We start from the raw sequence: 13,088 nt of genomic DNA, 5'->3' as shown, positions 1-13,088 counted from the left end.
TTGGAATATGTGTAGAGTCTTGTAACTTAAAAATTCTGCCTTTTAACAGTCCAAAGCTTCTGCCTCACGGGCTAGAGATATAGCTCAGCTGGTAGAATGCTTGCCTTGCATGCATAAGGCCCTGGGTTCAATCTCCAGCACTCCAAAAAACCTCCTACCTGTTACTTTGGTACAGATTGGATGAATTGGCAGCACAGGGCATCCTCTGGCTTCCTGGATGTCTTTCCTAAACTCTCAACACTAAACTCTAGATAATAAAATGCTACTTCATCTCCTACATACATCAAATATGGTATTGTCCATTGTCAAATGATTGTCAAATACAAATCAAATAGAAATAAACAGTATTGTATGGTAAAGTTGTGCTCACAGAGAACTTGGATCCACTGGATATAGTGAGCCACAATGTGGCCCTTGGACTTTGGATCCAGATGGGACGCCAAGAGGATGGCTGGTGAATTCTGCTCCTTGCCCAAAGGTGGCGCCAGAGCACCTTTTACCACATCTGACTTTGAAGTTTTCACAAGTGCTTGTGGTAAATAAGCATCAAATTTACAGTAAGATTTTTTAAAAATACTAATCCAAAGAAGCCCACATCACTCTGATTTGACTGTAGAGGATCAGGTAGCATCCTCTTCTCTACTGCTTTCTAGTCATGTCTCTTAGATCATTTGTATTGTCCTCATGGTTAGATGAATATTCTGTATCCCACTAAAATTTTAAACTGCTTCAGTTTACATTTACATAGTTCTGTGACAAAAATATTTACTTTGTAGATGAATTGATTTGTGGATTCTAGTGAGTTATACACAGTTTACTATACTATAGTACCTTAGTGGAGTCTGAGGGGTCTAAGCAGTTCCACTAGTCTTAAACTCTGGGTTGAGTGTAGATGTCCCTCTTGATCTGCTATTCCCAACCTGAAGGACTATTTTATCTAGTGAGCAGACCCAAATGAAAGAGAATTCTGCTACATTTTTAGCTCTATAACTTGAGTAAAGTGTTTAATCTCTCTCAACCCACTTCCTTATCATAAAGTGGAAGATTTACTTCCTCCCAGGGTTTTATGGACTAAATACAATGCATAAAATACCTAGAATAGTGAATGACATGGAAAAGGTGTTAAATGCTAAATTGCTCTTTTTCTCCTTTCTACCTTCCTCTTCCCATATATATCCTTTGACTTAAAATAATGGTAATAATAGTTCATATCTACAATGTACATACAGTAAATGTATAATTAACATGTACTATGTGAAGAACTGTCCTTGCGTTTTACTGTTTCACTTAATGCCCTAAACAATCCAGTGAGGTAGGTGACCACAGGATTAAGACCAGAAGTTCTGAAAGTATGGTCTGTAGACCTCTGGGGTTCCTGAGACCCTTTCAGGATCAAAATTATCTTCTCAATAATCTGAAAACAGGGACTGCAATGTTACTGTGATGTTTTTACTAATGGAGCAAGATCATGTCTTGTGACTCTAGCTGGTCCTGGGAGTCAGGGCACTTTCCACCACCACTGGCTCTTTTAAGGAAAACAAAGCAGTTTCACTTAAGAATGCTTTTGATGAGGTAATAAAAGTTATTAATTTTATTAAATATTCACTCTTGAGTGTACCTTTTTAACATTTTCTGTGCAACGAAATGGAAAACATGCCTGAAATACTTCTGCTGTATACAGAGGTAATGTTTTCTCCAGGAAAGTCCTGGTTTGAGTTTGAGTTGAACTGACTTCTTTGCTTATGAAACAACAAAGGATTATTAACAGACAAACTAGGGTTGTTCAGACTGTTTTTCTTGAACTATGAATTGAGTAAGCCTGTCACTTCAAGAAACATTCTTGTTGCCAGGGATAAAATTTTAGTTTCCATGTGAAAATCTGATTTTGGGAAAACTTTTATCTATCACTGTGAGCTTGACCCCTTTCTAATACTCTTTAAGAGTTTTCCTGTGAGTTTGGTGGGATATGAATGAGTATGTACTTTTGATGTTGCATAATGCAATGTGTCAACATTGGGAAGACCAGCATAATTCAGTGAACCGGGTATTTTCGAAATGACCAATGCATTTATGGTTTAGTGCATTGGTGCATGTCTGTAATTCCCGCAACTCAGAAGGCTAAGGCAAGAGGATTGTAAGTTCCAGGCAGCCTGAGAACTTACAGAGATCCTGTCTCAAAATAAATAATTTCTGGGGATGTTGCTCAGTGGTAGAGTGCCCTTGGGTTCAGTCCCCAGTATCACACATGCTTGTGCACACACACACACAGTTAATTTATAATGGACTTTTATTCTACATTTTAAAATTAATTAACATTTCAAACTTTTATTCATTTATAACATAGAAAAAATGATACATACAACCTGCATAAACAAAAGTTCTTTTGGGTCTTTAATTTTAAGTGTAAATATGTCCTGAAACCAAAAAGTTTAAGAATTACCTACGAAGATTAAAACTTGCACACATAATTAGTAAGTGATAGACCTAATTAAACCTAGACAGCCTGACCTCTGTCAATGTTCTCATTATTGATTTTTTTGATGTAGGGCTTCAAAAAGATGATCTCTTACCTCAGGATTAGGGAATCCTAGGCAGATGAGCAGAATGTGTTCCTAGTTTTCACTGATTATACCTATAAGAGCCTTGGCATTCAGTGGTATTCCAATTATGGACAAAAAGGCATCTGGAGCCCTTACCCTAGTATTACTCAGAAGATGACTCCTTTTTGTTATTTAAAGTATGAATAAAGTGATGACCCATTCCCATCTTGAGTCAGGTTTTGTTTTTTTTTTTTTGGTAATGCTGGGGATTGAGCCCAGGGCCTTGTGCATGCCACGCAAGTGCTCTCCCACTGAGTGACATCCCCAACCCTCGGGCATCTTCTTGTACCTCAAATTTTTCTGTAAAGCTGTAATTCAGTAAGAGATAAAATTTGTATCAAATTTAATATATGCATATGAATGTATATAAACATATAAACCTGAAACAAAAGCTTCATGAAACCATATCCTTATCATATATGATTTTTTTTTTCTTTTGGTTCTGAGGATTGAACCCAGGGCCTCAGCATGCTAAACACACAATCTACCTCTGAGCTACACTTCCAGCCTTCACATATGATATTTTCAAATTTATCATCTCATTAAAAAGAAAAGTCAATTTAGTAAGCTGATTTAAAAACCACCTGTAGTTTGAAAAACACTGCCCTACTAGGATGCTTCTCCAGGACAAAAGTATACCCATGGATGAGACATGTTAATACAAGAAGTTCAAGAAGGGTAGGAATCTTTCCAAACAATCTCATGTATTACTTGGTTATTAGAAAGTTAATGCATTTCCTATGAAACAATCTGAAAGGTAACTGGGAAGGGAAACAGCCCCATCTAGCACAAACATTATTTATTTCTCAATATTGATCCTGAGAGGAAGAAAACACTATTCCATTATGTAGATGGGAAAAATGAGGCTCAGAGAGGTTAACAGATACTTAACTCAGGCCATTTGGCTTCCAAACCGTGCTCTTTCTGGTATATTAATAGCAGTTCCTTATGTTTATACAAATAGCTCCCTTGAACAGCCACTCCTCCAAAAAGAACAAAACAAAAAATTCAGCCAAAATTTAGCAGGACACTATAGAACTAATTACCATTAATGGGAATAATCTATGGATTATCCATAGTTTGGGCTTTCAAAAACACATCCTCACAGTGGTAGCAAGTTTCTAACACTCACATAACTCCCCCAATTTACTCTTAAAATAAGTCATAGCGGTGGGAATAGTATTCTCAGTGACTTGAGAAGCAGAAGGGAAACAGAGGAGATAGAGACAGATTGAGAGGTTTCCTGCACACAGTAGGAAAAATACAGGCATTTTCAGGTTGGAATAGGGGAGGTGGTAGTGGTTGTCTCCTCTGCCCTGAGAATCTGCCTCATTTCCATCTTTGTTCAGCTCTCTGAAATCTTTTTCCCCAACTCCCAAATAAAATATCCTGAAAGAATAATCTCATTTTGCTTAGCATTAAACATGTTGGTATGAACTACCATTCCTGATACATAACTTGTTTCCTGAGGCAGAAACAACTTTACATTTCTACCCCTAAAAATGGAAGTTGGATGGGTGGATGTTGGTTTCTGAGGGACTAGTCTTAATATTCCCATCATAAACCTAACCCTGACAGAGTGGCATCCAAGATGAAAAACAAAAGCACTTGTTCTGGCCCCTGGCAGTCAGCGTTAAGCCTACTGCTAGTACTCTGCAGTCACAGGTAAGGGGGCCCAAGCTTCCACCCTGTGGCCCTGGCTAGCTGCTCAAGTGGGAGTCCAGGTCACACATTTTTACCTGTGAGATCAAAGTCTGTGATCAGTAGGGTCTTCAGGGCTTTAGCCCCTGAGTAGCACCAGGAACAGCCATGGTCCTCCTATCCATCCAGCTCCTGGAGGAGGAAGGGCTGTTGGCTCACCCCCCACATTTCTTACCTACTCCTTTCTTTACTTTCTATGGTTAGGCATTCCCAAGCTAAAGAATGAGCAAATGAACATTTTATTAGTGTTTTATTTGCATTTTTAGAGAAGATACACAGTTTCACAAGAAACACTGATTTTTCTCAAATAATAGAAAAAGGTTCTTAAAAAAGAAGATTATCTTAGAAGAAAACAAGTCTCTTCAGCAAGCCAGGGCCAATTCATACTGGAGGAACCAGTGAAGTGGAAGTTACACATAGGAAGAAAGTTCAGGTTTATGCGTAAGTGTCTTCTTGTCTTGTCTGTAAGGGCAACCTTAGCTTAACACTGGTAATAAGCTCACAGACAAAGCCTCCAGGGTCCAACGGTTGCACACAGGGCTGGCTCACTCTCCAGGAGGTTGCATCTGTTTACAGAACTCATCAAACTGCTGTTGCTCCAGTTCCGTCATGACTCTGTTGAGAGCATAGATCTGAATGGAGAAACAGATATGTTAGCAATGGAAGCAGCTGCTCAGCACAGTCTTCAGACACAATAGGCTAAGTCATCTGAAAATGCTGGAACTGCACCAGTAATGGTAACGCAGGGAGAAGGGTTTGGGAACAGGAAGGTAGGTATTAATTCCAACTGGGGAGTCAAGAAAGAAGCAGTGAGGGAAGTGACTTGGTCTTTAGGGAATGGTAGGCTCTGAAGAGATAGAGACAGATGGGACTTGATAGATAATGGCAGGAGTATTATGCATAAATAAATATGAAGGAAAAGAACAGGATCAGTTCTGGAATTCAAGTAAGAATACAGAGTGGAGGTTGGGGAGCGGGAGAAAGCAAAACAAGTATGTTGGGTCCTCAAATGCCATCCCAAAGAATCTAGACATTATCTGCAGACTTTGGAGAGCCAGGAACAATAAGTGTGCAGGGGAGCAAGCCAATTCTATCTGTGCTTTGGGAAAGATAACTGGAGGCCACATGAGAGATGGAGTGGTGGTGGGAGATCATCAATCACCCAGGAGGCACCAGGGAGTCTGTGGGACCTGGCCTAGAGTAGTGGAAAGAACTGCCGACAGACATTCCAAAGTGAAAGGTGGGAGTCTACATCTTCTTCCTCGTTCCTTCTTCCTCACAGTAATTTACCTACCTATTAAAGAACAGAAACCAATCATAAAACTTCCCAATGTGCAGAATAATGTGGTTTCTGTGTGTCTAGGAATATAACTTGGTTAATTGAAAAGAAGACATGAAAGGAGAAAAAAAATGAAATGAGACAGGACAAATAGAAAATTCAACAAAAGAGCAGAGAGTAATACAATAACAACCAAACATACAATGGAGAGGATCACCAAAACTACAAGATGGCTCTTGGAAAAGTACTAAAAAAACCCTGAAAACCTGACATGCCTAATCAATATGAAAAGGGAGTGGGCATGGCAAGCATCATTAGGAACTGAAAAGAGCACAGGACCATGGACGTGACAGAGATGAAAACAAGACATCATGAATTTTGTCAATACATTCGAAAACTTCATATTTCTAGAGAAAGCAAACCGAACTGATCAAAGCTTACTAGAAAGCTTGATCCTATCATCTTTGAGGAAAAAGAAATTACATACAGTGATGAAAATAGTGACAACTACAAACAATTTCCCCCAAAATGTAACACTGATGGTGAAAATGGTAAATTGTATTTTACATATATTTTACCACAAATAAAATAATTTGAATGGTTAAAAAATATTGAGTGCTAGGTGCAGTGGTGCATGCCTGAAATCCCAGTGGCTCAGGAAGCTGTGGCAGGAGGAGTGTGAGTTCAAAGCCAGTCTCAGCAACTTAGTGAGGCCTTAAACAACTTAGTGAGACCCTGTCTCAAAATAAAAAATAAAAAGGGCTGGGGATGTGGCTCAGTGTTTAAGCACCCCTGGATTCACTCCCCAGTTCCAGCTCCCCCAAAAAAAAGTTCAGTGAAGAGAGCTAGTCACAAGGAAGACAGACAGACAGACAGACACACACACACACAAACACACACACACACACACACACACAATGTATACAGAAGTTCAGAAACATGAAAAACTAAATGATATATTGTTATGCTACAAAATATAATTAGGACTACACAGAGATAGTAAATTTATAGAGAACAGCAAGGGGAAAGGATTAGCAAAAAATTAAGCAAGAACACTGCTTATGTAAAGGGTCAGGTACATGACCAGAAAGGTGCTCATAGTTTCCAAGTTCTGGTCATGTACTAGTTCTTAAATTGAATGGTTGATACAAGGGTTTTTTATTCTTTAAACTATATATACACATTATATGAATATGTGTATGTGTGTTTCTAAAAATCTCTGTTCCATTCACTTGGTAACTAACAAGCATTTGTAATCTGCATATTACTGGGCTGGGGCCTGAGAGGGATATTAAATAGCTTCTTGGAGCCCTCCACTTTAGGAAGGCAGTGGCAGGAGAAAGGGGAAAACAAAATAGGCAGGGGAAGAAGAGAGTCAAAATGGGCCAGGGTGTCCAAGCCAAGGAACGAAAGGCTTTTGGTCAAGAAGGAAAGGGTCACTAATAGTGTCAAATACTGCTTCAGCTGCCAAATGTGCCTCATTCCCATTCATCCCCCACATCTCCTTCACATTGAACTTTCTGGAATGTGGCATCTTTGCAGAGCTGAATGGAAAATGCTGCTTCCTGTGAGGGGGTCTTGTCACATTGCTATTTTAGGTGATTATATTCCAGGCAATACAGATAAAGAAAATGGCAAGGAAGCTGTAGGGCAAAGAAAAAAACAGACAAGGGTAAGAAGGCCTGTTCAAAGTATAGGCCTGCCCCTCTGGTCACATCACTTTGTCACTTTGCTTTAAGGCAAAAAAAAAAAAAAAAAAAAAAAAAAAAATACCTCCTACCTCACAGGGTCATATGTTTTATATATCCATACCTTATTCCAGGAAGAATTTACAAAGGATAAAATGGGAATAACAATAATACCTGCGTTGATGGGGGGATTACAAATGTTCATGCATGTGCAGGCTCGGCCCAGTCCTAGCACATCCTAAGAGCTCAACAAGTGCCACCTGCCACTAGACTGCAAACCCAGAATACATCTCAGCAAAAGAACACAAACAGGATGTTCATTTTGCAGTCCACATGAAGAAAGCAAGCAGACTGCTTGGAAGCACCATGATTCCTGATCATAATTGCTGCTGCTTATGGAATGCTTTCTCTGTGCCAGGCACTGTATTAAGTGCTTTACATATGACATTTCTATTCCTTATAATAGTCTTGTGAGGTAGACAGTTGTATCCTCATTTTACCAAGCAGGCACCGAAGAAGTGAGGTTCAGCAGGGTGCAGTGGCACATGCCTATAATCCCAGCAGCTCAGTAGCCTGAGATAGGAGGATTGCAAGTTTAAAGCCGGCATCAGTAACAGAGAGGTGCTGATCAACTCAGTGAGACCGTGTCTCTAACTAAAACACAAAATAGGGCTGGATATGTGGCTCAGTGGTTGAGTGCCCCTGAGTTCAATCCCCAGTACCAAAACAAAAAACAAAAAAACAAACACATGTCTGAAGAACTGTGTGAACTGAGGTTCAGAGAAATTAAATTTCTTTTCCAGGGTTGCTGTGATTTGAAATCAGACAAATAATTTCAACTTCTGCAACCTCACAGGAAGAGTATCAATAAGGACATGAACAATGTTCTCAGTATCTATCTTTATAGTGTGCACAAAGGATGATTTCATAGGGTTGTTTCTTATAGCAACCCTCAAACTGTTTGTCAAAGCACGATGCAATAAAACCATCCAGTAAAGGAAAGGGCAGAACCACTTGTTAGAACCCAAGAGCACACCTTTCAGATGGTCTGCTTTAATCGAGAGGTAGATTTTCATTTACAGATTAACTTCAGACATGCTGTTATATTTATTACATTTACTGGAATGCAAGCTCCATGAAGGCAGGGACTCTGCTTTGTCCAGTCATGGGTCTCAAGTTCCTAGAATAGTGCCCAAAACAGCAGTATGGCTGCTGTTTGTTTGCAGTATTGGGGACTTAATCCAGAGCATGCTAGGCAAGCATTCTACCACTGAGCTACATCCCTGGCCTTTTTATTTTACTTTGAGACAGGGTCTTGCTAAATTTCACAGGCTGGCCTTGAACTTGTTATTTTCCTGCCTCAGTCTCTCCCAAGTAGCTGGGATTACAGGTATGTACTACCATGCTCAGTTTCTGTATTTGTTTATCAAATGGATCAGATTAACAAAATTAAAAGTTTGGCAATATTAAGAAGTGAGAAGTCTCATACTGCTAGTGGGGGTACAAGTTTGTACAATTGCTTTGAAAGCAATTTGGCAATGTGTAGTAAAACTGAGAATGTAATTCAGTAACTCTTCCAGTTAAATATCCTATAGAAATCTAGCACAGATGCCAAAGGAAACATCTCAAAGGTTATTACAACAGCAAACCTTTTTTGTTTGTAAAAGCAAAAAAACCCAAAAAACTATAACTAAAATGTCTGTCACTGGAGAAATGGGTAAGTATACAAAATAAGGTAGATTTATAAAATAAGACTGCTATAGAGAGAAATTAACTAGATTCTTATGTTAAAAATGAAGAGCTCTAAAATAATGCAAACAAAATGCAAAAATGCACAGAATTTTATTAATGTAAAAAGTTAAAACAAGAATATTGTACATTGTTCAAGGATATCTGTTAAAATATTTGAATGTAAATGTATAAAAATATTGCTTACCTTTGGGAAGGGAAAAGGATAAAGGACATGAAATAAACAAAGAGGTATTCAATTTACATTTTTTTTTTTTTTTGGTACCAGGGATTGAACTCGGGGGCACTCAACCACTGAGCCACATCTCCATCCCTATTTTGAATTTTATTTAGAGACAGGATCTCAATTGAGTTGTTTAGAACCATGCTTTTGCTGAGGCTGGTTTTGAACTTGTGATCCTCCTGCTTCAGCCTCTTGAGCCCCTGGGATTACAGGTGTGCACTTCTGTGTGCAGCTTACACATGATTTTTTTTAATCTTATTTTTAAAAGACTCCAGGCTAATATATACAAAATGCTAACCATTACAAATCTGTGGTGCTGAGGACAAGTATTTGCTAAAATAGTCTAATCTTCTGTACTCTTAAATTTCTCAAAAAGAACAAAATGAAAAGAGGGGCAAAAAGCACCAAGTTTTTCCTGATATTAAATATTAAGATATTCATGTCTGGATGTAGTTTAACTTTAGTGCTATAAACAGTTTAAAGATTTTTGGGAGGGGACAGATACTGAGGATTGAACCCAGGGGCATTCTACCACTGAGCTACATCCACGGCCCATTTTATTTTTTATTTTCAAACGGGGTCTCACTAAGTTATCCAGGCTGGCCTCAAATTTGTGATCCTTCTGCCTCAGTCTTTTGAATTGCTGGGGTTACAGGCATGCTCTGTGGCATTCAGCTCAGTTTGAAGTTTTTTATTCTTAAATTGATTTTAAGTGTTGAGAGAACAAAGGAGTACATGGGTAGGTTTAAAGCTTGGGGCTTTACCTGCTATGAGTAGAGCTAGTTTTGTACCAAATCCAGAACATGTGTGCTGGGTGTCTAACCCCAGTTTGCTTGCCTGCTCTCCCCTGCTGGCCGCATTCTGACCTTCCCTTATGCATGGCTTCTTTATCCTATCACAAAAGCCAGGTGCCAGAAGTCATCTGAAGACTTGGTGTGGTTTGAGATTCTGACACTAACTTGGTACTGTGACTCTGGGCTGTCACCTCACCATTCTGGACCTCTCTAAATCTGGAAGAACCCCTTCCGTGCCTAGAGGCAAGCAGTGATCCTCGTCATAATTCTTCTTTCTATTGTTTGCTATTCCAGCATCTTATTCAGCAGACTACAGGCATTCAGAGCCCCCTCCTTACTCTCACCTCTGCTCTTTGTCTTTGCTTCAGCTCCTGCTGGGCTGATTTCTGCTTAACCTTCTCCACTCTGCTGACAGGTTCTTTAACTTTGGATTTTTCCTTACGTGCAGGTGGATCCATGGCTTGGCTTCTGAAAAGTTCTTTGCTCTGACCTGGATTGTATAGAAAGGGGCAGATGAAAGAAAGAAACAGAGAGAAGAAAAGACAAGGGGAAAGAAGGGGAGGGGAGGGGAGGGGAGGGGAGGGGCAGACAGGAAGGAGAAGGGGAGGCTGTAACTCGCCTAATAGTAACTCAGCCCATTCCTTTGACAGGTGAGGCATTTAGAGTGGCCTGATAATAGAGAAAGACCCCTCGACCTCGCTGGACGTCCCTAGGCAATTCTCCTTCCCACTCTGAGCCTTAGTTTTCTGTCTGCAAAATGGGACAATCGTCCCTTCCCGGGCTTCCCTCCAAGAACTACCGCGTGAGCATCAGCTGAGAAGGCCCAGTGACAGTGGTCCGAACGCCGCAGCTGCTGTGCCCAGCGCGCCGCGGTTACAGTTAGGACACCGAGGCCGAGAGGGCAGGCCGGCCCAATTCCTGCAGCGGAAAGGTCGGAGCCCCCTCAACAGCCTCGGGGCCAGGACATCCCCCACTGCCCGGCCCCGCAGCCGCCGGCCCACTCTGCCTGCAGGACACCCGCTGCCGGCGCTCCGGGGCCGGCCAGCCGGTCCCACAGCCCGCCCTGGCCCGCCCCCCGGCCCGCCCCAGTGCAGCGACGGCCCCCTTCCTTCCCGCGGCAAAATGGCGGCTCGGGATTCGGTGCCTTCCCTACCGGGCCTCGGACTTTGGGCCTCGACACCGTCGCAGACCCGGGCCACGTGGAGGATACCCTTGCCTCTCCCCTTCCGCCAGACTCGGGGAGTCCAGCCCGCCGCCAGCGGACTGGGCCGGCCCCGCCGGGAGGGCGGGGCCGCGAGTGGGGGACTCCCCCGCCCACGGGAACAGCCGCGCATGTGCAGAAAGCTCGTCTGGGCGGCCCTGAGGGAGCCGGGGGCGGGGTCGGGTGGGCCTGGGCGGGGCCTAGGCGGGGTGGGCCGGGGCAGGGGCGGGGTTACAACTAACAAAAGCTTTCCCGGATAAACCGTGTTTCTACGTGCTGGAGTTTTATAGGGCCGCAAAGAAGAAAAAAAGTGGAAAATGGATGGAACTAAAGAGCATCATGTTAAGCGAAATGAGCTAGACAGAAGGACAAGTATTGTATGTTTTCTCTCATGTATGGAAGCTAGGGGGAATAAAAGAAAAGAAAAAAAATTATATGGGGGCGGGGCGGGAATGTTAAGGAAAGTAGAAAGGAGACCAATAGGGTACAGAAGGAGATCCGGGAGGGAGGAAGGTAGGGTAAGGAGAGTCAGTGGGGAGTGAAATTGACCAAATAATGTTATAATAGTATATGAATGTACCAACATACCAGAATGAAACCCATTCTTTACTGCTGTGTTAATATACACCAATATAAAAGTTTTAAAAAATGTTTTAAAAAGCTTTTCCAGGGAATATTTTCTGAGACAGTTGCTAGGCTTTGAAGGGTGAGATCTTTTAATCCTGGGATTGGAATTGCTCAACACTGTATTTTGAAGCTTCATTTTTTTAAATTCAAAAAATTAGGATTGTGATTGCTTCATTTCTAATTCATGGTTTATTTAGGAGGATCAAGTGAGATCCTGTTTGTCACAATGCTTTGAAAGAGGAAATCTTTTTTTTTTTTATTTTTTTAATTGTAGTTGGACACAATACCTTTATTTTATTTTTTATTTTTTATGTGGTGCTGAGGATGGAACCCAGCGCCTCGAACATGCTAGGTGAGCACTCTACCGCTGAGCCCCAACCCCAGCCCTGAAAGAAGAAATCTTAACAGAAATACAAATAGCCAGTGTAAGCATAGAGAAACATAGTCTACAGATAATAGAAGACTTGTAAGTTAAATCATTATCTGGGAATCATTTTCCATTTGTTAGATTAGCAAGAATTCACCAAAAAAGTTAAATGATGTGATGGTGGTGGTGGTGATGATGATGATGATGATGACGACGCTGATGATAGCTTCCTCTTTTTTGGGCTTCCTATATTCCACGCATTGTTCTTAGAACTTTATTAACTCATCTATTCCTTATAATAAATATTTATAATATATACATGTATAGCAGTAAACTATTATTTTCCATATATATATATATAAACTAGGAGATATATATATATATATATATATATATATATATATATATATATATAAACTAGGAGATATATATATATATATATATATATATATATATATATATACATACATACATACATACACTAGGACTTTGAGCCAGGATTTACAGCACAGTACCTATCCAAAAGAAAAGATGCTCAGGCCCACTCCCTTTGTTCCTCTGTCAAAGAATGATGAAACAAATGACAGATGGTAAGCAGTGAATGCATAGCCCAGGTAGACACTCATTTATTCCCAATCTGTGTAAGTTGTTACATCATCTTTGGAGGCCACTTTAGCACTAGATATCAAAAGCCTTAATAAACACACTGCACAAAAAGATAGTTATGGCTTAATTCCATTTACATAGGTAGCTAAAGTAGTCAGACACTAAGAAACATCAAACAGTATGATGGGGGTTGGGGATGTGGCTCAAGCCATAGCGCGCTGGCCTGGCATGCGTGAGGCCCGGGTTCGGTCCT

General features: G+C 40.8%; 1 protein-coding gene across 3 annotated transcripts; it reads right to left on the bottom strand.

Moving 5' to 3' along the window:
- Positions 1–4,534: 4,534 nt before the first annotated feature.
- Positions 4,535–11,341, bottom strand: Svbp (small vasohibin binding protein). Of its 3 annotated transcripts, none has more exons than XM_076862878.2 (3): positions 11,188–11,341; positions 10,379–10,524; positions 4,535–4,933 (listed from the first exon to the last, which is right to left on the bottom strand). In XM_076862878.2, the coding sequence occupies exons 2-3, from the start codon at positions 10,490–10,492 to the stop codon at positions 4,847–4,849; spliced, it is 201 nt and encodes a 66-aa protein (XP_076718993.1). In that variant the 5' UTR covers positions 10,493–10,524; positions 11,188–11,341; the 3' UTR covers positions 4,535–4,846. The 3 variants fall into 3 exon arrangements, with proteins under 3 accessions (XP_076718993.1, XP_076718992.1, XP_076718991.1); XM_076862877.2 differs by lacking the exon at positions 11,188–11,341 and adding an exon at positions 10,834–11,069; XM_076862876.2 differs by lacking the exon at positions 11,188–11,341 and adding an exon at positions 10,654–10,824.
- Positions 11,342–13,088: the final 1,747 nt, after the last annotated feature.

This window comes from Callospermophilus lateralis, chromosome 7 (assembly GCF_048772815.1).
Source record: "Callospermophilus lateralis isolate mCalLat2 chromosome 7, mCalLat2.hap1, whole genome shotgun sequence".
NCBI lineage: Eukaryota > Metazoa > Chordata > Mammalia > Rodentia > Sciuridae > Callospermophilus > Callospermophilus lateralis.
This window is presented reverse-complemented; position numbering and strand designations above follow the sequence as displayed.